The 27,357-nt window shown below is 40.1% G+C and overlaps 1 protein-coding gene across 1 annotated transcript in view; it reads right to left on the bottom strand.

The window, feature by feature from the left end:
- The window catches only part of LOC309550509 (uncharacterized protein), a gene marked incomplete at its 5' end in the record, with an annotated part of 187,921 nt that overhangs the window by 109,002 nt on the left and 51,562 nt on the right, over positions 1-27,357 (bottom strand). The window contains 12 exons of the mRNA XM_082250873.1: positions 751-884; positions 3,367-3,540; positions 5,845-6,012; positions 9,666-9,790; positions 10,317-10,439; positions 10,554-10,667; positions 10,915-11,028; positions 11,152-11,265; positions 15,409-15,525; positions 18,601-18,711; positions 24,984-25,103; positions 26,019-26,147. Of these exons, the coding sequence (XP_082106999.1) occupies positions 751-884; positions 3,367-3,540; positions 5,845-6,012; positions 9,666-9,790; positions 10,317-10,439; positions 10,554-10,667; positions 10,915-11,028; positions 11,152-11,265; positions 15,409-15,525; positions 18,601-18,711; positions 24,984-25,103; positions 26,019-26,147 (1,543 nt within the window). The remainder of the gene's footprint in view (positions 1-750; positions 885-3,366; positions 3,541-5,844; positions 6,013-9,665; positions 9,791-10,316; positions 10,440-10,553; positions 10,668-10,914; positions 11,029-11,151; positions 11,266-15,408; positions 15,526-18,600; positions 18,712-24,983; positions 25,104-26,018; positions 26,148-27,357) is intronic.

Below are 27,357 nucleotides of genomic sequence, written 5' to 3'. Positions count from 1 at the left end.
GGTCGAACTTTTAATCAGCCTGAACTGTTCGCCCAACTCTATTCTCCAGTCAACTATCTGCCTCTTATTGGAAAACTTAAGGGTAGGAATGTTATATTATTATTTAAAATGTGAAACAAAGGCATGTGGATGGGGCAAATTCAAATTACTTTTTAAATCTAAGCTACTCATTTATAGAGTGTCCGATGGACAGTGAAAGTGTGTGCCGGGAAGGATGGTCCAGGTGTTTCTTTGGATTCCATTTTGAATTACTGAAAAATTCAGTGATTCACTGTGTCCACTGAGTTTCTCATAAGTAACATTTACCAAACCATAAATACCATGATTGTTACCGAACTCTCCAATTTTCCAAAGAAGAATGGACAAGCCAGCTTACTTTGTTAATTTTAAGCAGAACTAAACCCCCCAATTTAACTGTCTCCCAAAACAGTTATATTCAAGGCATGCCATAAATGTCACAGCTGCTCCCAGCCGAACTGCCAAGCCATCAAACTGCTGGTGTCATTACTGATCACATGTACAACCCCATGGCAACTGCAAATCATAAAGTGGCAAAGGTGACAGCTTCCTTGGCTGTAAAGAATAAGGGGGTTTAGTTCTGCTTTAAGTATGTTGTGTGTACAAACTGCTAAGAATGTAGCCACTGAACATGAATGAGTTCTTTACCTTACTTTGAAAATAAAACATTAATAAATCATTTGACATTTCCATACTTAGTTGTTAGACATATTTACTTAAAGCGAAAAGTACCTAAAGTAGCCCATCTTGGGTAAGTAGTTTGAAGGAATTGATAAATAATTCCAATTCATTCCTCCATCTTCAAAATACATTAAGCAGAACGAGTAGATGCCATCTGTGACAAGTACAGCTTGATAGGTGCTGGCCTGAAAAGGGACACATGAAAGCAAATTATGAAAACAGGCTAGGCATGCAGGATAGTCTATATCACAAATTAAGGGGACAATGAAATGTTATGCTAGCCAAACAAACCTGTAACCTTTTACCTGCTACAAAATACAAAAGTTATGATTCCATTACAGAGGAAATATAGTTGAATTTATTATTTGTTTAGCTACACAAGTAAAACACATTGCATACATTACACAATCAGGTTCTGCTTTCTGTTCTGCCATGGTCCACAATTGTTGCACTTTACAAGTGTATCGGGGGAAGGGGTTGAGTTAAAATGGTTTTATGAAAAGAGCATGTCCCTTTAATATTTCAGAGCTTTTGTATAATGCATGCAAACATTTAAAGATATACACGTGTATAAATAACATACTGGTGCACCTGCGCTCTGGTAACAGACATCAACCAAATGGAACTATATGCAAAAGGAGAGCTCTGGCAGCACACAGTTAGTAGACTGAAGTAGTTAATTGAACATACTGTCAGTGAGTCATGCAGAAGTCGCTGCTCCAAGCCTCCATTTCAGGCTCTCGGCTGCTTTTATGGCATACGTTTAAAGGTAAAAATTGATCAAAATGAGTAATCATCAGTGTGTGACTTTTCTACACCACTGACCCTGTCAGGCCACAGAACTTTGTCCCAGTTACATCTCAGTGAGTGACCGTGAATCAGTAGGAAATATATATTAAAAGCTTAATGACAGTATTTGTGTGAGATCTGGAGGCAGCTATTCTGAATTGAGGGAGAAAGTCAATCCCTCCATTGCTGCATCACAGAACTACATAGGGTAAAGTTTATTGGTGTCAGAAGATGCTTAGCTAAAATTAAGGCCAGGCGTTACTTGGAGGCCATAGGCAAACAACTAACTTCTCTCATACAATAATCAAGTGCATACTTAAATTGTACTGAGCAAGGGCTCAGAAAATGGAAGTTTAAAGCTGATGAGCGCATGAGTGGCAGAAAAAGCTTTGTTGTAACGCAACTGATAGAAAGAACTTTATACTGACTGTTCTTTCTTCAAGCAGAAAGCAATCTTGTAAATTTAAATTGGAACTGAACTCAAAAAGTGAATATTTCTTAAGTTATAGGAATAAGGTTAGGAATATGTTAAAGGACCCTAAAAATGTGCCTTTTGTCTGGAATTTCTTCTGCTACACAAGGGTGCCTAGGCACGCCTGTGCCTATGGCCTCATAACTGTATATCTGTAGTGTAAGATGAAGGCACTGTGCTTCTAAAAGCTAGTCTCACGAGATTTGAGCAACGATTGGTGACATCATTGCTGTACTTCTCACTTTTTTGTCTGCTGAAGGCTATGGCATGGGGAAGCAATACCTTCACACAGAGACACAATGCAGAATAAGTAACAGGACAAGGGGCAGCTGCAGAGATATAAAAGGCTATACTGGAGACTCGTCCTTTGCTCTATGAATGCCTTTTTGTTGTCACAGCTTTCAGAATTCATTTCTTTAAGTAACAACCCCTCCAAAGCTTTCATTAAAGGGTTAGTTCACCTTTACCAAAAACTGCCTATGCATATAAATGACATCTGACAATAAAATCAAACTGTGCAACTCTGACTTAAGTGAAATAATGCCCTTGCTATAGGTGAAGGCCATAATGAACCTGCTAAACCAGACTGGAATGCTCCTAGGATGTTGCTAAGAGCAGCATAGTCATTACTGCTCACCTCCACCACCACAGGAGTGAAATCTTTCTCTGATTCTTCAAATACCCTTGTATGCTCTTTCTCTCCCCTTATACAGCATCCCTGAGCTGAGCTTTTGAGAGCTCGATTCTGTGATGGTGAACACTAACAAGGCTTCCCTTAGCAACATCCTAGCAACATCCAGAGAGTATTCCAGCTGACCTTCATGAGGTATGTAACTAGCCTATACCTGTAGCAAAGGCATTATTCAACTTTAGTCAAAGCTGCACAGTTTGTTTTTTCCACAGATGTATCTGAATAGGCCTTTTTTTGGTAAAGGCGAACTAACCCTTTAAGCAGTGGTTAAATATTAATGAAATAAAGCTGCACCACTTGACCATTAAAACCTCTCTGTCAACTGTTATCATTAAAATATACCATAAACACCTAATATGATAAATATATAAAATGGTAACAGTGATAACTTATTGCATCCTCAGTTACAACATCTACCCTATTACGCTGTCATAAATGATTTCCTATAATGAATTCATGTTCTCTTACCAAAAACTATATGTAAAGCTGTCTGCATACACTTGGATTTTTTCTCAACTATAATCTGTCAGGTCCATAAAATGTATCAACAGTTAAAGACCTGGCTAAACAATATCTTTGTATATCCAAAGAGGACGATCCTCATGGTATAAAGTTGTTGGAAAATGTTTTTGTGTCAACATATAAAATCTGAAACAAAATGTGTGGCCATCATAACACATGTGAATGGCATGCAAGCATTCTAGTACAATTGTACCTGTGAAGAGCTGAAGTAATATGAAGGATATGGTAAAACTTGATACCAAGTTATCTTTATTGCCCAGAGAGCCTTGAAATTCGAAAAATTGTTGGAGAAATTCAATTTTATTTGTGATTCCAGTTTAGTTTTAAAATCTGCATTCTGGTTTGGATTGGCCTGGAAGTCATAAATCTGGAAACAAATATATAAAATTGTTATAAACAAGACATAAAACCACTTAGATGCACCAATCAAACGAACCAATCAGAGGCACGGAAATTCTTATTCGCGTTATAGAAAGTGAGCAGTGGCGGAACTACCAGGGGTGCAGCAGTCGCACCTGCGACTGGGCCCTGGAGTTCTGCCACTGAAGGGGGGCCCGCCCGCCCCCATTCTCAAACCCTGAGGGGCCCACCCATTCTGGCTGTGCTGCTGTTTAGGGGTCTGTTCCCCTGTGCAGGGGGGGGGGGGGGCGTGCAGCCGTTCACTGAGGGGAGGCTGAGCTAAGCAGCACCATATCGCTACAGCCTGGACCATCTAATCCCTTCACCACCACCAATGCTGCCACTAATCCCACCCCCCTAACTGCCACTGCTGCCACCCTCCTCACCACCACAGCTGCCACTTATCCCACCCCCTCACTGCCACTGCTGCCACCCCCACTGCCATTAATCCCATCCCCACACTGCCACTGGTGCCACCCCCTCACCACCACTGCTGCCACTAATCCCACCCCCTCACCGCCATTGGTGCCACCCCCTCACTACCACCGCTGCCACAAATCCCACCCCCCTCACCACCACCACCGCTGCCACTGATCCCACTCCTTTCACCACCACCACTGCCACTGATCCCATCTCCCCTCACCATCACCACCGCGGCCACTGATCACCCCCCCTCCCCACCACCACTGCCACTGATCCCATCCTCTTCACCACCACTGCTGCCACTGATCCCACCTCTTTTCCCACCACTACTGCTACTCATCCCATCCCACTACAGCTGCCACTGATCCCACCCCCTCACCACCACCACTGCAACTGGCCACCCCCTTCCCCACCACCACGGCTGCCACTAATCCCACCCCCTTCACCACCACTGCCACTGATCCCACCTCTTTTCCCCACCACCGCTTCAACACACCCGACCCCCTTCACCACCACCACTTCTACTCATCCCATCCCACCTCAGCTGTCACTGATCCCTTCCCCCTCACCACTGCTGCCATTTGCTATCCCCCTCACCACCACCACTGCTGCCACTGATTTTCAACCTCACCATCACCACTGCCACTCATCCCACCCCCTTCACCACCACCACCTCTGCTACTCATCCCATCTCACCGCCACCACCACTTCCACCCATCCCATACCACCCCCACCACTGCTGCCACTCATCCCATCCCACCACTGCTGCCACTCATCCCATCCCACCACCACTGACACTCATCCCATCCCATCCCACCACCACTGACACTCATCCCATCCCACCACCACTGACACTCATGCCATCCCACCACCACTGACACTCATCCCATCACTGCTGCCACTCATCCCACCCCATCCCATCACTGCTGCCACTCATTCCATCCCATCACTGCTGCCACTCATCCCATCCCATCACTGCTGACATCCATCCCATCCCACCACCCCTGCCACTGATTCCATTCCATCCTCCAATCACTACCCCCACTCATTCCAACCCCATGCTCCAGGGGTCCATGCCTCACCCCTGTACACCTGGATAGGAGGGGCAGTGGGGCACCATATAGATGATACAATCCCCTCTCTGCTGCAGGAGTTCCTTTATATGCCGCCCCTCCTATCCCGGTGTACAGGAGGGACGCATGGGGCTGGGTCACCCTGGGGGTCAGGGGGGCCCATCATTGTTTCTTGAACTGGGGCCCTGAAGGTTCTAGTTACGCCTCTGGAAGTGAGGATGATAGCATCATTATTCTAAATCTATAATTTCTAGACTAATGCTATATTATAATTTAAAAAAAGTCACTATAAGTTGAATAAATATCTACAGAACAGTACTGTCACTGACAGTACTACTGGCTTTCTGGTCAGAGATTTAAAGTGTATCTAAAACCAAAACATTTTTTTTTAATTATAATAGAGTAGGAAAGAGATACAACATTGAACATCTGTCATATTGTATTGCTGCCTGTGTCCTCACTGGGGAGATTCATCTTCTCTATATGATCTCCAAAACATAGCACCGGAAAGTAATGGAAAATCCAACATTTCAAGTTGTCAAGGGAAGAGGCAGAAAGAGGATTCTTTTAATGAGCACTGGTGACAACTGGGATTTGCTCTAACTAATTGATTATGTCTACAGGACAAGACGGGAAGTGAAAGTAATTCTACCCAATGGGAAACAGATGGCAGAATGTGTAAAAAAAAACTGGCAAAAAAATAGGCAACATTGGTTTTAATGTATCAGGCTGTAATACATTTTTATAAACTATCTTAAGATATAGATTTGTCTCACCTGGTAGTACAAATCCCCCGTACGGGAAAAGTCAGCATCTGCCCAGAAAACAGCGATCATGGGTGGCGTGGAATAGTCGTTGTTGTAGAAAGTACTTAATGGGTAAGGCATTGTGTAAATGGGGTCATAAGAATTCCGACGAAATATGATAACACCATTGTCTGTGAACTGTGGATAAGAAAAAAAATCATATTGATCAGTTTAGGCAGAAGATCTATAAATGTATAGTACATAAGGGTTGATGATAAATTAGTATTTCAAATATTCCACAATTATTTGCAGCCAAGCATTTAAGAATGGGTTACAAGATGGAACTGAGTCTCCAGCATTTCTTCAGCCATAGTACAATATCATTCACAAAAATTAATGCAGAGCTCTATAACACTCTGATTGCCGTATCAAAATAGAAAGTGAGGAGAATCCTAAATTTAAAAATTAGGTGAATAATAACTTCAATTAAACAAAGGAAAGCTGTTCCACACTATGGACAAGATATAAAGAATTATTTGTTGATAAGCTGCTGCCCCCACTAAGACTACCATCATGGTAGAGTCTGCAAGAATTTTAAATAAAGAGTGGTTATGGCGCGGCCTATATTTGGTATGGGCACAATGATGTGTTCCCCTTTAAGTGCACCTACGATTGATGTGCTAGGTAAAGTTATTTATTGTGTAAATGAACAGATAAGATGTGAAAACAAATAAATATGTAAAAGGAACTCTTAGTGAATATATAGTTTCAGTAACATATTGATGGATACATTCATAAAGTGTTCAAATCATCAAACGTACACCCTTTACAAAACACATAATATACAATAACATGAATGTGCTATGTTTAAAGTAATTCTTTAGCACCCGTGAAAAGGTGACACGTGCTGTAATACAATATATAGATCCATAAAGTGACATGTGCTAAGAAGCAAAACCCATAATGTAGTATTATTTAGGTTCATAAATCTCACGGTGTGTCGGTGGTTTTCACATGTGCTCCCCCTTTTTCTCCTCACTCACTAGAGTCTTTCCCTTTAAGGGGTATGCCAACATTCACAGCACTTTGTGGTTGTACACAGTTTCCAGATACGTGACTGTTTCGGTTTCTCCTACGATCGCCTGTCTCTCCAGACTCCTCACATGCAGAGACAACAACAAACGGGCCCCAAAGTGCAAATTCATTTAACTGTTTATTGAAAACGGGATTAATCATTCTATTCAGTTCTTGTGTGCTGCATGATGTCAGGGTATGCGGGGCTATCACAGCGCTGTCCTCCACTCCAGACTGGGCGCTCAGTGATAAGACGGTCTGTGTCTCCAGTGTCTGCCTCACCCCAGGCTGCTTCTAGGCCAGTTCAGCAGTTGTCCGCTTAGGCTGTCAGTCAGTTGCACACCACCTGTACACCGGAGCACGTCATATACAGTACATATTTATTTGTTTTCACATCTTATCTGCTCATTTGCACATCAAATCACTATACCTAGCACACCAACCTCAGGTGCACTTAAAAGGGCAGACACCATTGTGCCCATATCAAAAATAATCAGCGTCATACCCACTATTTATTTAAAAATACTTCAAATATCTAATCATATAAAAAGATATTTGAAATCAACAGGGACTTTTTTTTCACATGATTAAAGTGAATACTTGCAGGTTTTTGAGTGAAGATTTTACACTTCTTTGGTACATCACCATGAACATCTCTAACACAATCAGCAATAAAAGTGCTTTTATTAGTAGAATGGGAAAAAGTTCTTGTTGCTTTATGTGTGCGGTTGACAAAAGTTTACTTACTTACCGTTTTGTCACCATGATAGGATTGAACGGTAATTTTCCCAACACTGGCATTGAAACAATAAACTCCTAGTAAATTTTCTAACCATTTCACACTCTGTTCAATACAAAAATAGTTGTAGTTCTACTCTACAGCTAAATGTATGGCATTATTTTCCACAAGTAAAGGTATTGTAGCAATTTATTTGTTTATACTATATTGTCATGTACATTACGAAAATCGTTCAGTTTATTAATTTTTCCCTTTGTTTTAACCTTAAAAAAAATTGTGGACTATTATTCAAGAATTTATGTCAGCATTTGCATACTGGATGTTTAAGCTTAAAGAGGAATTTCATTCCCACCTTTTAATTTTTTTAAATTTTTAGCTGTGCCACCAACCACCATTCAAACCTAGGCCAGAGTTATGTGTACCTTGTCCTGCAGCCCCCTGGGATACTTACATCACATATCTCAGGAGGCTGCAGGATCTGCACACAGAAGGAGGGAATGTCTTGACGACAGGCTGGAGACGAAGCATGTGCATCATCAGAGTTGATTACCTATACTAGGAAGAGGCAGCCAGTTGAAGAGGACTGATATGGTGGCGTGGGACCCTCGGTGTGGCACCCGAAGCAGCGAGTTAGAATGTGCTTTTAAGAATACTGTAACACTACAAGTAAGTGGTGAAAAAAACATGAGGGGAGGAAAGTTGACTACTACTATTACTACTACTACTATAGTCTAGAATTTTTTGACCCATTTGTACATGATTTGGAGACTCAGAAAACAAGCTCTGACATTCAAAAATATCGAGCCAAACTTACAATGAATCCTGCAGCATTTTTCTCACTTCAAAGATTTCTTGGATCTGATCAAATGTGCCATTTTAGTTAGTCCAATGCTATGTCTGAGCAGTACGAAACTCACAAAATAATGTACAAGCGAATGGTAAATTTGTCTCGCACATTCCTAATGATTTCTCTTCTGTGTGCCTTTTCAGAAGATTCTGCTTTCTGCTGCTCTAATGGCAAGGCTACTAGTATTTACTATATCCAGCATTGCTTTCAATTATTTCATTCTGATTTCTGAGTTATTTTTGGAGTAAAAGTACTTAAAGCTACAGTGATCTTTGTATATATTCCCTTTAACTATTTATGTGCAGGACAAAGCATTTATTAATATTTTAGTGTCATCAGATAAATATGGCATTATATTTGTAAATTCCAGCCAGCACATGGAGCTTGAGGCTCATTTTCTCGTGTCTCCCCAGGCTAATCCTAACTGCTGTACTGAAAATGTGTGTTGTTTACAGGGCTCAGTAGCTAGAGTTACTATTCAAGAACAGCGGAATTATTGAGCAAAGTGGCTCATAACCTCCCTTAACGCTCTATATAAACCTTTAATGCTATGTGACACTAATGCAATGTATATATTTATACCATAAAGATTTATTTTTTCAGTAAACTAAAGAGAATAATTTAAACATATAAAAAAACTCATAAAATATATGTTTTTAAATTTATACGTATTGTAAAATAAAGATCGCTTAATACCATTATATTTTTCCCTTAGCTTTTTCATTTTGTTTTTCTTCATTATTTGCAAGTGTGTGTGTAGTGGGGTTTTCTTCTGCATTTGCAATAATGCAATCATATAGTTTTTTCAGCTGTCAAAGATGTTAAAATCATGTGAACAGGGGCTGTATCTCACACACACATCCACCCATGGACATGCAGTGGTGACCAATGTACCAGATATAGGAGGCCTCATGTGTGGTCACTGACATTACCAAAGAGCTGCTCATTATATTCTGCATATGTAATGCTACAGATTGTCAGAGACTGTGGACATGCAGCAAGAGATGGTCAGAGATGGGAACATTTTATATGAGACTGCTAGAAATCACTGCCCAAACTGATTTTTTATAAATGCTCCCATATTTGTTCTCCCTACAAAACCCTTAGCAATCAAAGTTGAGATCTTTCATTTTGCCAGAATTGTAAGCCTGTCCCTGATGTTATAACAGTAGTAATAAATGTATGACTTACATATAATGAGCTGTAAAAAGAGCCACCAAAAGGAAATCCCGTTGGGACATTGAATATAGGAGAGGCAAAATCCTTGTAGCGCTGGGTTACTCTGTTCCCACCTAAATAATCAAACAGTCTGTTCTCTAAAAAGTAAATAAAAATAAATCAGTCATTTATTTTGGTTACAAACTATACATAGTATGTAATAACTATATTCCACTTTTCCCCAGCTTTATTGTCCATGTGGGACTGTCTGTAACATCTGCATAAACTGAGGAGACTCAGACTAAAACATATCCTTCTTTTCACAGTGGATATGTGGTCACTGTCATGATATACTATATGCACATAGTCAGAAGGTAAAATAATTAAATGATGTTTGCAGTCCTGGCTTAGAACGTGAGTAATATTTTGATTTAGCACAACTAATAATGGTAAAATAATGTGCAAAAGCATCTGAAAATGAAAGTCATTTGCAGGGTCTGCAGTTCCAGGTAATGGATCTGCCTATGTAGGAAGAAGGCTGCAACTCTACACTATTACTAAAGAATAAGATAACAAAGATAAATGAAATGAGATACAGTAGAATATAAAAATAAAAAATATATTCCTCTATACCCTAAAGATCTGCCTATCTAGAAGCAATTCAAAATAAACATTTAGCTATACCTCTGCAGGTAAATCCATCCCCAATGTATCCAGATTGGCATGTACAATAATATGATCCAACAGTGTTAGTACAGCTTGCATAAGGACTGCATCGGCTTTGCCCATTTATACATTCATTCACATCTGAAACATAAAAGTGTTTATTAGCTCAATCATTTTGTTTTCTAATTGATAACATTTGCACTATGATAACAATAGCCACAATAATAATACTAACAATAATAATAATATTATTACCATTAATACACGTCTTCCCCTGCCAGTTAGATGGACAAAAGCACATGAAATCATTTATCAGACTAGTGCAGATGCCCCCATTCCTGCATGGAGTGCTGCTGCAGAAATTAATACCTGTAATGACAAAAGAAAAGAACATTTATGTACGCCAAATATGTATACTGGCAGCAATATAAAGGCAGATTCATTTTTGGCTTATTCAAGCTACCATCCATCCATCCAACCTCTTTCCATTCACACACAGCCATGCCCACAGTTGGACACACCTCACCAGTTTTGCCAAAACTTTGCCCATTTGGGACCCCAAAATTGGTACTTTACCACCCAAATAAGTTCACAAATTTGGATATTTATTACTTACTTATTTCACAGAACCTGCCAGTGAAACCTGGAGCACAGGTACAGGAGAACGCATTGATGAGATCATTGCACGTGGCACCATTCCTACAGGGATTGCTCAGACACTCATTAATATCTGTGGGTGTAAAAACAAATATTAGTGAAGTGCACAAACACTATTGCAAACATAAATAAAGAGATTACAGAGATGAAGTCTTGAATGCAATGCTAACTGAAAGGATTTTATTGGCCCACTTACTAGTTTGACAGTTGACCCCAGTGAATCCAGAATTACAGGAACATACATAGCTTCCTGGAGTGTTGTAACAAATTCCATTACTGCCACATGGGTTATAAAGGCACTCATTGATATCTAAAATGAAATAAATAAGACATATATGATTTTAAAAGATAGCTGCAGACAATGAAGCAAAAAGTAAAATAAAACAATTGAATCAGAATTATTCATCAATAATACAGTTTAGGTATTAAAGGAGTATGAAAGTTTACTTTGCAAAGTGCATGTTTACTTTGTACAATAGAATTAATAACGTGAAGTGGCGTTCACAGCAATAATGCAAACATATGCAAGTAAAAATTGTTATGCTGTTATTTGTACTTTATTGTATACTGTTATATTTTCTTTAATTGGTAGCATATGATTGGATATTGCGAACAAACTAATCCTTTTAGTTACTTATGTTTTTCCAAAGACTTAACAATTCAGGTCAAATCTGTCCAAACTATATATATGGGGAGAATAAAGGTATCATGCAATGACTCTATCCTGTAGCATATAGGGTCAGTGTACATTTAATTTTCCATATTAACATTTTCTTAAGTGATTATGCCTTATCAGAAAACAGATGAGGGTGGCAGCAGATGTGATAGGCTAAATTTTAAATGACAGGAACTATATATGGGTAGCAGAAGGAACTTTGTAACATGGGTACTGAGCTAGGAGATAAGCCAAACTAGTTATTCTGAACCATTTAGTTAACTAGTTTAGTTCAAGTATCGTTGGCATATACAACTAGACTCTGTATTAAAGTACATTTACAAACCAAACTAAGACCAAGAATAATTTTCTAATAATCACTTCCAGATCAGGCCTTTTCTAGCAATTTTTGTTTACATGTTACAAACAGTATTTTTTCTTAAACAATTGCTTTAAACCCCCAAACATTATATATATTTTTATAGCAGAGGCCCTAGAGAATAATTTAGTGGATTTTGCAATTTTTTTAATATCAGGCAGTATTTGGGGAGTGGATATTCAAATGCAATTTTTTTGGGAAAAAATACATTGAATTTTACTACAAAAAAACACAATACATTGCCCAATATTTTCGTAAAATGATGTGACGCCAGGTAAATAGATACTAAACACGTCACGCTTTAAAATAGCGCATACCTGTGCAATGGCGACACACAAATTATATTTTACTATCCATAGACATTGCTTTAAAAGCCTTTACAGGTTACCACTTTAGATTTACAGAGGAGGTCTGGTGCTAGAATTACTGCCCATGATCTGATGTTTACAGTGGTACCTCACAAGTGAGAGATGATTGCTGTTTGCATGTGTACGGGACTGACACGTGCGTTCACCTTTGGGTGCTAGCACGGGGGGATGGGGGTACTTTTTTGTTTTATTATTATAATTTTTTTTATACACATTGTTGCTTTAAAAAAATGTTTTTTATCACTTTTATTGCTGTCACAAGAAGTGTAAACATCCTTGTGATAGTAATCGGCATATGACAGGCATGGGCATCCGCAGATAGGGGCAAGGGGGGGGGGGGGGGGCAAATGTCCCCCCCTGGAATCTCAACTTCCCTGTTCAAGTGGTTGTTAAGCCACTTTATACCATCCTGTCTGGTCTGTTTAATAATCCTGTGTGCCTGTGCCCCTGTGTATGGGTTTTAAAAAATAAGCCGTAGTTTACCAGTTTTCAGAGGGCCGAGTGCCGCTCACGTGACCCATCAGCTCTCTCCTCTCCTCGTCTGACAACTGCCTGCAGTGGGCGGGGTCGAGGATTCCTCACTGATGTCAGTAGAGAGGGGAGGTGGAGAGGCAGCGGGTCACGTGAGTGGCGCTCTGAAAACTTGTAAAGAATGGCTTATTTTTATAAAACACAGGCACAGGGGCACACAGGATTATTAAACAGACAGTAGACAGGATATGAAACTTTAAATAAAACTACAGCAGCAGGAGAGGAGGGGGTGGTCACTGACACAGGAGCAGACAGACAGGGAGGGAGGGGGGAGAGAGGACAAAGGAGGACAGGAGGGCTGCGGATGACGGAGGCACGTGAACTGACCACAGTGCCAGGGCTTAGCAGCCATGGTATACCATGGTCAGTTTACAGATAGGAGGACATAGCCAGGCAGGATCAGTCAGGTATTTTAGGTAATAGAAGGGGCCAAATTACACAGCAAAGCACTGTGCTGTATAACTGCTTTATGGGAATTCTTTTTTTTTTTTTGTTAGGTAACAAATGCTTTAAAATAACTGCTGCTGTTTGCTCTTTAAATATAAATACTCAAAATAAGTATAATGACTAAGCCCCTCCCCTTCATGACATTGTTGAAAAGTGGCAGAGCATGGGTGACCTTAAAATGTTGCCCCCTCCCCTGAAAAAAAGTTCTGTGGACGCCCATGATGACAGGTACTCTTTATGGACACCAAATTCCTCCTCTGCCCTTAAAAGCATTAAAACACCAAGATCTGTGTTTTTGAATGCTTTTGATTTTTTAAAATGGCTCCATTAACATCCGGGTAAATCGGAAATGATGGTATGTCATCACTTCTGGAGAGCTGATCAAAGCTAATCCCAGCTTTGTTTGGCTGTATGACCAGCCAGCAGATGCAGTGGGATGGGAGAGCCCGAGCAAGGCACAGAAGATGGCGGCGGGGAAGGACGTCCCCTCTTGCTACTTGTAAAAGTGGTCCAATGGCTAGTTAGCCATTAGGATTACTTTCACTGGGGAGCCAACTGCCTGCTCTAAAAAATGGTACTGGGGTGATGGCTGCAGCTGCAGGCAATATCCTAGTAAAACCACAAAAGGTTCAGCAGCGTACAAGTGCATCACTGGTCGGGGTAGTGTTTGTAGACTTTACTAAGTATACATTTTTACCAAGTCAGCCAAATTCACTTGATTAAAATAGAACATGTTTTTTTTCTTTTTGACATCAAGTAAATAATGCAATTCTTGGTTTACATGAGTTACCAAGCTAGTATCTTGTTACTTAGAAAAAATCCTTAATAATACCTTCACCTGAGTACAAAATTGAATTGAATTGTATAGTTACTGACAGAGATATAAAACTCTTCATCTATGAAAAGTTACATTGTGAGCTACTACACTAAGCAAAACCAGCCATTCTAAGGCAATCTAAAGACAGTTGCATGCTAGATAATAACTAAATTTCCTAAACATTCCTCTAAAAAGAGCATGGGTTGCTACTATTGTACACACATATGTGTACAATAGTGTGCATACATAAATATTTACCACTGTATAGTTGATGGCATGAAGTTGGGAATCAGATACAATAACTAACGGTGACTATAGAAAGGCCCAGCTGGTAGGCACCCCTGATGAGTTGCAGGAATTGCATTGTCAAGAACCTTCTAGCAAACAGTAACAGACTTAGCACTGGTGGCAACACTCACAGATAAATGTACAGTACTTGCGGGGAGCTACGCTAAGAGACTGACAGCACCAGTCACAAGTGGCAGGTGGTAGGCAGTAAGCCGTGAAGGACTAGTAGTGAAAGGGGTTCCCTACGGCAGCACTAGCGCACAGTCCCTATGCTGTCCCTCCTCCTATGTGCTCTCCCTACACTAGGCACACTATCTGTGTCCAGCAGATTCCTGTCCCTGACCTAGCCAGACGCACAACGCGTGCCAACTGCAGTGAGCCTGTGCCTTTTATAAGCACTGCCCTCTCTAAAGGTGGCCATGGGGATCATCCAGGTCAGCAGGTTCCAATCAGATAGCTACTCCCCCGATGACCCATATGGAGGCCTAGGATTAATGTACATTCCTCCTGTCCTGCACCCTCTCTGGCAGGTGGTTGTGACAGCACTACACGTGTAAGGAGGTCAACCTCTGCCTTCCTACACAGTTATATACAGATTTAACATGGTAATAAATATTAAGTTATATGTTGTGTCTATTCAGAGTCAGGATTGATGTGTTGTTGTTACTTTAAAGTGAACCTGCGCTTTGGTCATGCAGGTTAAATCAACAGGTTTAAATGTTACCTAATACTTGGTTGTTCAGGCATTAAGTGCTCCATCATAGGAGAATAGGAGAATGGGACAAGCTTTACATTCACCCCATGCCCAAAAATGTTCCTTCACAGTTGAGCAAAACAGCAGGGGGGTGAGGATATGAAGGGTGGGGGCATGCATCATAAAAAATATTTTGTTTTGCTTTGTTTTTGCATGGGTAAAGGAAAAGATCACTTTAAGATTAGAGAAGATGAGTTCTTCATTTGATACCTACCAATAGTGCATAATGGTCCAGTCCAACCAGGCATACAATTGCAGGTATAGGAGCCCAGGGTGTTATTGCAAGTGCCGTACGAGCTGCAGGGATTGTTTCTCACACATTCATTAATATCTAATGGAGCAAGAAAATAATTTAGCTGAGCATACAATGGTAGCACTTATCTACATCAGTACATTAAAATATAGAACTACTTTCAAGTATGCAGTACAAGTGGCTTTGAAATAAGGATCAGAGAGGTTGCAATTACTATGAGTTTTAGATATCAGGGGTTTCAGTGGGTCCCCCAACAGCAAAACAAATCACAGCATCACTCTCTCTTTCCCCTTTTGGCTTTCTTTCTGCTTGATTGCCTTTCATTAGCAGCAGCACTCGGGTACAGTACTATGCTTTCTGTACTAAACAAAGTGAGCATGATCTACTTGTATCATTTTTAAGATCAGCTAACCCTTAGCACATCAAAGATCCATTTTGGTAACATTTTTAAAATAAAGTATTTTTCTTTGGCTACCCTATTGTCGTTGAAGCAATCACAGGATTTTCCTGGCTAAAAATATTTGCTTTAGGCTCCGTTCACATCTAGGCGTTTTGGGGCGTTTTTGGGGCGTTTTTCTGCTCTAGGATCAGCTCTCAAAACGCCCAACAAGACAAATCCTATTCATTTCAATGGCCCCTGTTCACATCTGAGCGTTTTGACGAGGTTTACAAAACGCCCAACGCTCAAAAAAGTACATGAGCTTCTTTTTGGGCAGATTACAGGCGTTTTCCATTGATCTCTATTCAATCTAAAAACGCCTGCACAAAAATCGCGGTAAAAATCGCGGTAAAAAACGCCGCAAAAATCGCGGTAAAATCGCGGTAAAAAACGCGCGAAAAACGCTACGCTCAGGTGTGAATGTAGCCTTAAGCAAATTATTGCAATAAAAAGCAACACTGTATTTTTTTAAATATGTAATGGAGTTTGCTAATAAATGCCAATATTTAGGGGTAAATGTATAAAGCATTCTTTAAGCATTAAATCATTTTTTATTATATGTTTATATTTTTGCACATTGATTATGTTAATTATGACTCAAATAATGTGAATGTGGAGATGTGTGATGCCGCTCTGAAACAGTTTACATACAAAGTAAGTGGGAAAAAGATAGAAAGAGTCATAGAAATAACTAACAGTGACAGAAAAGAAAATCCATACAATATAGTCATGCAGTATGGGGAGGAAGTGACTGCAGATGGGGGAGAAATAACTGAGCTAACAGGAAGGAGTAAGTATGGGTGTAATAGGTAAAGGAGGAAGTAATGATGGGTGTAGTAGGAGGTGCTAACCATATAAATATAGAATCGGATACTAAAATCCCCCAGCTTTTGAGGATGCTTCCTGGGTGGAGTGAAATGCATTAAGCAGGTGGATACTTCTAGTTATGTCACGTATACTTTTTGGAATGCAAACCGCGACTTTTGAATTCCAGAACAGCGTCATTACATGCTCACATGCAAGAGGAGAGTTTTGTAAGTGCGAAATTGGCTTTTATAAGTTATATGTGGATTTCTCCTGATTCTATTTCCCTACACTCATATGAGGTTCTTGGACCTACCTGCTCGAGTCACAAAAGAAAGTAAAAAATATTTTTTGCCACTGGAGGATTATTTTTGAAACACAGGCGTTTAACCCATCACTAGTCGGTGAGTAAGGGCACATAAGGAGGGGGGCATAATGGCACTTGTTGGAACATACTGGCATTGGAAGAATATGATAACCAGCACTTTAAAGGACCTATTGTTCATGTAAATTTTTCGCACTGATTGCACTTTAATTTTTTTTAAAAAGTATTATGTGTTGTGTTTTAAATATCATGTTTCTGCACAAATAATAAATAGAGATACATATTAAAGTGGAGTTCCACCCATTTTCGGAACTTTAGATCTATGTAATCCCCTTTAAAATGGCTTTTACCAATGGAAACTTTTTTTTTTTTTTTTGCTAGTAAATACCTTAATTTCGGCTTTATTCCTCCTCTCCTCACTTCCTGGTCCGATCGGCGATGACGTCATTCGGCGATCCGCAGTGTCTGCTGGGATGTATTCTATTCCAGAAATCTCGCAGTAGCTGTATCTGTACTGAGCCGTGCCTGCCCCGCCTCCGCCCCGCCTCCGCCCGCCTCCGCCCGCCTCCTCTAATTGAGTTTCATTGTATGAATGTATTAAGGCTGTTCTCTGCCCCGCCTCCGCCCCGCCTCCTCTCATTGAATTGCATTGTATGAATGTATTACGGCTGTTCTCTGCCCCGCCTCTGCAGAGAACGGCCTTAATACATTCATACAATGCAACTCAATGAGAGGAGGCGGGGCGGAGGCGGGGAAGGCACGGCTCAGTACAGATACACCTACTCCGAGATTTCTGTAATTGAATACATCCCAGCAGACACTGCGGATCGCCGAATGACGTCATCGCCGATCGGACCAGGAAGTGGGGAGAGGAGCAATAATGCCAAATTAAGGTACTTACTAGCAAAAAAAAAAAAAAAAAAAAGTTTCCATTGGTAAAAGCCGTTTTAAAGGGGATTACATACAGCTATGTATTCCAACCTATTAAAAATGGGTGGAACTCCGCTTTAAGCACTTTATGGTTAGACAGCACTGGGTACTCACATACAAATTCTTTAAACATTAATTGCAGGTGAACCTTCCTGGTGCATTTGTTTTAAATGACAACGATTGCCTTACTACCAGTGAATATTTGATGAAAGTCACATTCACTGCTTAATAAATATACCCCTCAGTGTCATGCCAAGTGGAAATGTCTCCCACTCCTACTATAGCTTCAGTACAATTTGAGATACATGCATACATACATACATGCTTAGATGCAAAAGTCAACCCCACACTCTAAACACTGTAACAGCATGGCCAGGCAACAAGCAGACAGTGATGTAAATTTCCTTTTGAATGCCCTGTGTGTATACAATGAAGGTCTTCTGATGGACATGATTGTGCTGTGCATGCAGATATGCATTAGGTGACTGCATTGGAGCTCTTTGACCAGATTTAAAAAACATTTTTTTCAAAATCCTCCTAATTAAAAGAATTTGATATCTAATGATGAATGTTAGAACTATCTGATAAATGTTAATAACTGAAAAAAAAAAAAAACTGTATCTAATACCAAATGGAAACTATTACCGTGACTTACCTGTGTTACACGTGGATCCCTCCCATCCAGCATTGCACAGGCATACATAGTTATACAGAGTATTATAACACTGACCATGTACACAGGGAGAGCTCCTACAAAAATCATTCACTGAAAAAAAAACAGAACGTATATATCATATAACTATAGATATATGATATAAAACAATAAGAGAAATGCAAAAGTAAGAACTTGATATGACAGGCAAGCAGAAAAGAAGTTTCTACCATCTATTCTAGAACATGAATTTTATATATTTTTGGTTATACTAACCAGTCTTTTCACTTTATTCAAAATTTGCATCTTAGTGTACCAGTCTGGTCATATTGCCTCCATTGACAGACAACATGGATACTTGAAGAATACAAACTTGACTGTAACTGTCATTTATGAATATTCAAGCACAGTGCATATTATATAAGTCAATAGAGGACCAGTGCACTTTTTTCTACCCAGGTTTTATAGAAGAATTATTATAACTGCCCAGGCTAATCTATGAAAGATGTATATATGCCAACTTTTTTTAGCTTTATCTTATTTTGTCGGAATCTGATTTTTAAGCTCCGGATGCAACACAAGTATTTTGTCTGCGATATACCTACACCTCTTCCCATCACTCACATATGGATTGTACATGTTTGGTATAATGTAAGGTGAACGCTACTAAAGATCTAAAGTAGATTGGAGAGGCTTGGGTGGATACAAATACAGTATTGCACATTTTATATGTGGTTTAAACCATTAAGCAAGTCCTTTCTGATAACTTAATTTTTTTTTTCTTAATGGCAGGATCCGATAAAGAAAGAAACATCAAAAATGTCTATAAGTAAACAGTGAAAAATAAACTGTAGAATCTGAATTCAAATCCTCAACTGGTTAACCTCTGAAATAGGTAATATCCCATCTGTGGTGGTCCAGTAGGTGGTCCGGATAGCCCCTCAATGTGAATGATATGTAAAGAGAGAAAAGCTCCACATAGTGTGATAATGTTTCCCAAATTTTATTAAAAAACAAATAAAAAACAGACAATAAACAAGACAGATCATCCACGAGCAGCGAGCTCATCCTCTGGCGACACTTCCGGTTTGCCTATCGCTCAATCCCGACATAATGAAAAAGTTTTGTTCAGAACAAAAAAAAGACATGCCTATTAGCCTATCGGCATCCCCTGATGAAGTCACTTGGGCGTGACGCTACACATGGGGATTGAGCGATAGGCAAACCGGAAGTGTCGCCGGATGATGAGCTTGCTTCTGGTGGATGATCTGTCTTGTTTATTGTCTAAAAAGTGAGTGTTTTTAGCTGTTTTTTTTAAATAACATTTGGGAAACATTATCACACTATGTGGAGCTTTCCACTCTTTACACATCATTTACATTGGGGGGGATCTGAACCAACTACCAGACCACCACAGACGTGATATTACCCATTTCAAAGGGTCACCATTTGATGCCATTTTAGGAGGCCCCCTGGAGGCACCTGGAAATACAACACTATTCAGTCCAAAGACATCTATCTATGCTGTAGCCTTACAGCTGTAAGGTGAGAGAATAGCACATACAGAGGTGTCACAATATTGGATAATTGAGTCGACACCAGTCGCTTTCTTAATTTTTTTGCATGGTGTTGGGATTTCACCCAGATTCTTCAGTTTAATTTTCGCTATTTACTTATGGACATTTTTTGATGTTTCTTGCGATGGACACTTATTAATCACTATATTGATATATTTGGTTTTGTATGGGTGATTGGAGATTTGGTCTATGGTTTATCATTTGTACTGTTACTTACCACTTCAACATTGCTTTGATAACCTGCATCCACGTAGTGTGCTTTTATGTATGTTATCTGCATCTTTTGATTTATATTTATTATTGCACGCATTTTCCATTGTTATATGCATTTTTGTCACTTATAATATTTCTTTCATGATCACCTATTTCTTATTTCGTTGTCATTTGACAGCGCAGCACCAATACTGTATTATTTGATCTCTTTCGGCTACAGATTTGCTGACCGGTGCATGCGGCAGTCGGCTAATGGATTTCCCTCTAGTTATAGTGCAAGAGTACTTTTATACATATTTATTTCATCTGAATGCATGCTTTAGCAGATCAGCTGTTTGCATTCAGTTGCATATGGTTTTTTTTTTTCAACTGTTCTTGGAAAATGGGTCTGGAAAGCCTAAATGTGATGCAAAAATAAGAAATGATATAGAGCACATAATGTTCTGGTACAAGAGCTCACCTTATATCTTTTAAACTGGGTGCGCCCTATTTGCTATGTTTACAGCGACAAAGTGGTAAATGAGGAGTTAAACTGAACCAAATTATGGGGTTAATTTACTAAAACTGGAGAGTGCAAAATCTGGTGCAGCTGGGCATGGTAGCCAATCAGCTTCTAACTTCAACTTGCTATCAGAAGCATCAGGAATACACCAGAATTAAGGGCCCTACACACTATAAGATTTTCTGAAGACTTTTTCCTTCAGATTTACCTTTTCTATGTAGTGCAAGGGCCTGCCAGATTGCATACAAATTGAAAGTGTTTAGGTTTGACCTCATATTATATGGTTTTGGTAAGTCTAAAGGAAAAAGTCTTCAGAAAATCTTATAGTGTGTATGGCCCATTAGGCTCCTTTCACACGGGTCGGTGCGCCTGGCGGAGTCTGTTCTTCTCAGCGGGGGATCGATCCGCCAATCCCCACTGAGCAGGTGGATGACAGCTCCGTCTCCGCTCTGTGTGCAGAGATGGAGCTATCAGATCCCCGCTGTCCTCTATGGGGAGATCGATGAGAACGGACCATCTGTCCATTCTCATCCGATCCCATCCAATCCGATCCTCCAGACAGATGGAAAATAGGGTTTCAATCTGTCCGGATTTCACGGACCGGATTGGATCAGATAGCAGCGGGTGTCAGCGGAGATGTCTCCGCTGACATCCGCTGCCCTGTAGGGATGCATGGAGCATCCGATCCGCCTGAAAAACTGACTGGCGTATCGGATCGGAAAGCCCATGTGAAAGGGGCCTTAGGCTGGCCATATATTATACAATTTTCTTGTACAAGTCTCCTTTAGATTGACCGAAGTCATATAGTATGAGGTCAAACCTAAACACTTTCAATTTGTATGCAATCAGGCAGGACCTTGCAGTACAAAGTTAAATCTAAAGGAAATTAAATTTGAAAATTGTATAATGTATGGTCAGCTTTAGGCTCCATTTACATTTGTACAGTGCAGAAATGCAAGCAAATTCACATATGCTCCTGCAGCACACAAAGAGGCACATCCTTATTTCAGGTGTGCTGCAGCACCATTATTTCCTAATGGAACCCTAACACATATTGCTAACGTGAGCAGACCCTTGCACTTAAAGTGGATGTAGAGGCTGATGTTTTTTTTTTCTTTTTTTACCATAATGCATTCTCTGTATTAAGGTTAAAAACCTTCTGTATGCAGCTTCCCTCCAGCCCCCCCCCCCCCCAATACCTACCAGTGCCTGATCTCGATCTAGCAATGTGCATGAGAGCAGTGGTTCTCTTCCTCCTCATTGGCTCAAGTACAACCAGTGAGGAGGGTGGGGGGGGGGGGTGGGGCCGAGCCACGCTCTTTGTGTCTGTGGACACACAGCCAGCTCATGAGCAAACCCACACAAGTGCCCCCCATGGCAAGCTGCTTGCTCTGAGGGCACTCAGCAGGGAAAGGAGCCACGAGAGCTGACGGGAGACCCAAGAAGAGGAGGATTGGGGCTGCTCTGTGCAGGTAAGTATGACATGTTTTTTTATCTTTCAAAAAATCTAATGTTTACAATCACTTTAAGCTTCAAAGGTCATGAAAGGATAAGTAAAAGCAACAACTTCATATATTATCAGTAACATTTTTGACAAGTTTTCTCTGAAGTTTTTCTCAAAAAAAGTTTTTTCTGAAGTTTTCTCAAAAAAACACTTTCTCTAGACACAAGGAAGAACAGCTTTTGCTTACAGATGTTTATATTACAGTCAATTGGAGCTTCTTCTTTTTTTTTTTTTTAAGTGGTATAAATCCACAAAGGCAAACATTTATTTTATTGCAGCTTATCAGTTCTTAGATAGGATGGCTGCAGTAGTTTTCTTTTGTTAGGCTTTCTTTCTTTCTTTTCATCTCGTGATCCAGCCAGTTAGTCTATTTTTTTTTTTTTTTCCTAAAGCTAAAGCTCTCGCAAATACCAGTTACAGAGATGAAATATGTCATTTAACACTGACAATGGTGCTCACAATGATCAGCTTTAATTTATTTATGTAAAACCTTTATTCCAAAAAGCAGAAAAGCTGTTTGTTGTAACTGCTTATAAAGTCTTAGCTGGAGTTTAGCTTCAATTTGTTAGTATATCTAAATCTTCTAGTACATCTAACACTGACCTCCCTGCAGACTGACAATGATGCTGTCCAAAGGTGTCCCTTGTGCCCCTTTATCCTGGGTGGGGGCACTCTAATACAGGAGGTGTGTTATTGGCCAAATCACCAGGGGAAAACAAAAGGAAAGAAGCCAAACAAAAGAAAACTGATGCACCCACCACATCTGATGATTGGTAAGCTGCAATATAAAACATTTTTTGTTTCAGGTCCTCTAAAATAATACTTCTCTTTTAGTGAATTAACCCCATTAGGTACATTTAAACATCCATTTTTATCCAATCAATATTTTCTCTGTTCTTCTTTTTCAATTTTGTGCTGTATTTTTTTTTTTATTTCTATAACACTTTAATGTAAAAAATAAACATCCATTAAAACATAGTTATATAGTTACATACATAGTTACATAGTAGGTAAGGTTGAATAAAGACAATAGTCCATCCAGTTCAACCTGTGTAGGTGTGTGTGGCTGTAATCATCTCGCATACCCCTGAATGTTCTGATCATTGAGATGTACGTCTAGAAGTCTTTTGAAAGCCACCATACTACCTGCAGAAACCACCTCTTGTGGTAGAGAATTCCACAATCTTGTAGCCCTAACAGTAAAGAACCCCCCACGTTGCCTGAGGTTAAAACGCTTCTCCTCTAATCGCATTGTATGCCCCCGAGTCCTCATGCAATCCCTGCGACTGAACAGCTTTTCTTCTAAGCCTAGATCCCCATTGAGATATTTGAAAATTGCTATCATGTCCCCCCTCAGGCGTCTCTTCTCCAGGGAGAATAAATCAAGCGATTGCAGATGCTCCTCATAATCAAGGTCCTCCAATCCCCTAATTAGTTTCGTTGCCCTTCTCTGGACCCTCTCCAGCTCCAACACATCCCTCCTGAGGACTGGTGACCAGAACTGGACAGCATACTCCAGATGCGGTCGGACCAGAGTTTTATAAAGTGGAAGGATTATAGTCTTATCTCTGGAATACATCCCTTTCTTTATGCATGCTAATATTCTGCTGGCTTTGGCAGCTGCCGCTTGACATTGCATGCTGTTGCCTAGTCTATCATCCACCAATACTCCCAGATCCTTCTCCATTTTTGATTCTCCCAGGGGTTCCCCTCCTAACGTGTATTGTGCTTTTATGTTGCTAGTCCCCAAGGGCAAAACCTTACACTTCTCCACGTTAAACCTCATTTGCCATGTCGTTGCCCACTCCGTTATTTTGTCCAGGTCATACTGTAGGATATCTGCTTCATGCTGTGCTGTTATTGCCCTGCCTAATTTTGTGTCATCTGCAAAAACTGATATTGAACTACAGATCCCATCAAAAACTGATAAAAACTGAAAACAACTTGGAAAATAATGTATTTAACAGGTAACTCCACTTTTGTGGGAAAAAATATTGCCAAAAAAAAAAAAAAAAATACAAGTCTTATTGTAACATAACGTTATTAAACATGAGCTTTCCTTTTCAAGCTGCAGCTCTGTAATTTTCTGTAAAATGCAATGTAATATGGCAGCCTGGAGGCATTCACTCAGATGGTGTACAGAATGACCCCCAGAAATGTGATTAGCTAACTGATTTTCCCAGAAGTCTACACTAAAATACAAATCATATTTTGGGCATCCTCGCATCCTCTTAAACAAGCATTTCAGTTCAGTTTTGGTGAGATACTCCCAAAGGGCTAATAACGTCTAAAGGGATTCAAACCCTCCCACTTTCCTCATTACAAACCTACAAGCAGTTGATTGATAATTATAAAGTCACTCCGATTCACATTTACTTTGCACATGGATACAGCAAGCTATTACTTCAGAAGAACAAAAGGTAGGACTCTGCAAAAAAGTTTCATCCCAGAGTGAAAAGTTTTTTTTCTTAACAAAGTTGGAGTTACTCTTTAAGTACCATCAAAATACCATCAATAGCAATCTATCTTAACAAATTTGTGATTTTTTTTTTGTAAAGTGAAAATTAAAATTAAAAAAAGTTATTCTTACCGATGCACTGATTTGTGTTGCTTGGGTTTTTAGAATACCCATCTTGACAGGAGCATGAATATGAGCCAAGTGTGTTGGAGCAGATCTGTTCACATGGCGTTTGGCTACATTCATTGAAATCTGTAAGACATAATTGTTTTGGATTAAATACTATAATAATAATGGACAGTCGTTCGTATATATTTACTAAATACAGGCAAAACCAGGGACTGATTGGTAAATTTCGGCCCAGGGGGCAAGTACAAACCAGAGGCCAATAGAGCAGCGACTTGGCCCCCCTCCCACTTTCCCTCTTCCCGGCCTCCACCTCACCCCCATTCCAGGCTGAAGCCCTGCTCCAGATACTCTCTACTCACCGAGCCGAATCCGGGTTCCTGACCTGGCCAGCAGGGGGGGGGGGGGAGCTGGGACAGCCCAGACAGGACTGGGCGGGGGGAGGAGAGTCTCCAGTGGGGCATAGAACTGGCCTCCGCTCAGACACAGTTTACACCATCCATGCTGGGGGGGGGGGGGGAGCCTGTGCTCTGTGCTCTGTCCTTGTCTTCATTCCACAATGGGGACTTTTACTTCTCTTCACCAGGAATCCTTTAGGCATGTCTGTAGCAAAAGCAGTGCAGCCTTTTTATGGGCATCAGAGTGGCACAGGGGGCCCCCTGGCCCAGTCCTTCCCTGGGCAAACCATTCTTCACAAATCCTCTACAGGCCAGCCCACCCTTATTTGACTTCAAAAAGGAGGTGAACATTTGCTTTAGCCATCACTCTACAGATATTCCAGTGGCTAGACCTTGTTCATGACACAGTTTAAACCAAAGTCATCTATTCTTCATAAATAAATAAAAAATAAAATAAAAATACATAGTATATTTTAGGGAGAAAAATAAAAGAATAAACAATAATTACAATTCCCATAAACAATAATAAATATAGGCGCCCCCACAAACAGTGCTGTAAAAAGCAGTCTTGCTTTGCCTGAATGTAATATATAGCCATTAATAAAAAAAAAATAGAGTAATAAGTTTATGTTATATAACTTACCTGTGCACATCCTGTTAGACTGTGATGAGTCTGGTATAAAGCCACTGTTACAGCGGCACTCAGGGTTTGTAGTTCCAGGACTGATGTAGCACTGACCGTTGGTACATAGCAGGTTGCAAGCAATAATTGCTATTCGAAAGAAGCATTGGAAAACATTAGGCAAGTTTATTAGATATTGTGTGACAAAATAAAAATTGTCTGTACATATTGAGAGGTTTTCAGAAAATTAAAGTTTTTATATTGGTTGCAAAGCTTTATATAGTCCATTGTCTTATGCTATAATAGTATAAGCCATTTTAACCATAAAGAAGTCTAAAGGAGGCTAAATGAATTCTAGAATTATTAATTGAAAGTCAGTTCATAATGCACTGACTAAAAGCAGATACTACTAGTTGCCTGTTTTAACCTTTGTATCAAAAAACCCTTTCCTCTTTGAAATTAGTGCTGTATTCTCTTAGGCAGGAATTCTAATTTTAAATATTTCAAAGGGCTGACAGGTCCATGGAATACCATTAGTCTAGATTTCTAATAACGATAGAAATGGCTGATTTTTGTTTACAGAGAAAAATAAATTAGGCCTCTTTCACACGGGCGTTCCGTATGTCCGTATATCACCCCATCTGTTTGCGGGTGATATACGGACATAAAGCATGTCTATGGGATTGCGGATGTCTAGGGCCCCTGCTCGTGCTTCTGGGTCCCCCCCGCTAAGTGTCCCATAGCAAGCTGCTCCTGAGCTGCCTCTGTGTATCCTTAAGACAAACAGAGAAGGCTCAGCCCTGCCCCCCACTCCCTGCTCACTGGCTGTGATTGACAGCAGCAGGAGCCGCAGCTGTATCTGAGCCAATGAGGGAGAGAGTTGAGAGAGCCTCTGCTCTCGTGCACATCACTGGATCGAGATTGAGCTCAGGTATGTAATTAGAGGGTGCTGCAGGGGAAGCTGCATTCAGAAGGTTTTTTATCTTACTGCAAAGATTGCAGTAAGGGAAAAAAAAAAACTTCCACCTTTACATTAACTTTAACCAGTTCTGGACCAGAAGGATTTGCCCTCTTAAGGACCAGGCCATTTTTTGCAATATGGCACTGTGTTAATTTAATGGACAATTGCACGGTCCTGCGACACTGTACCTAAATGTCCTTTTTTCCCACAAATAGAGCTTTCTTTTGGTGTTATTTGATCACCTCTGTGGTTTTTATTTTTGCGCTATAAACAACAAAATTCTGAAAAATAAAAACAATATTTTCACTTTCTGCCTTATAACATTCCCAAAAAAAAAATCATCTTTTGTCATCCTTTTAGGCTAATTTGTATTCTGCTACATATTTTTGGTAGAAAAAA

Source organism: Pelophylax lessonae (assembly GCF_965119305.1).
Source record: "Pelophylax lessonae genome assembly, chromosome: 3".
Classification (NCBI taxonomy): Eukaryota; Metazoa; Chordata; class Amphibia; order Anura; family Ranidae; genus Pelophylax; species Pelophylax lessonae.
The sequence above is the reverse complement of the archived record's forward strand: the minus strand, read 5'-3'. Positions and strand labels throughout refer to the sequence as shown.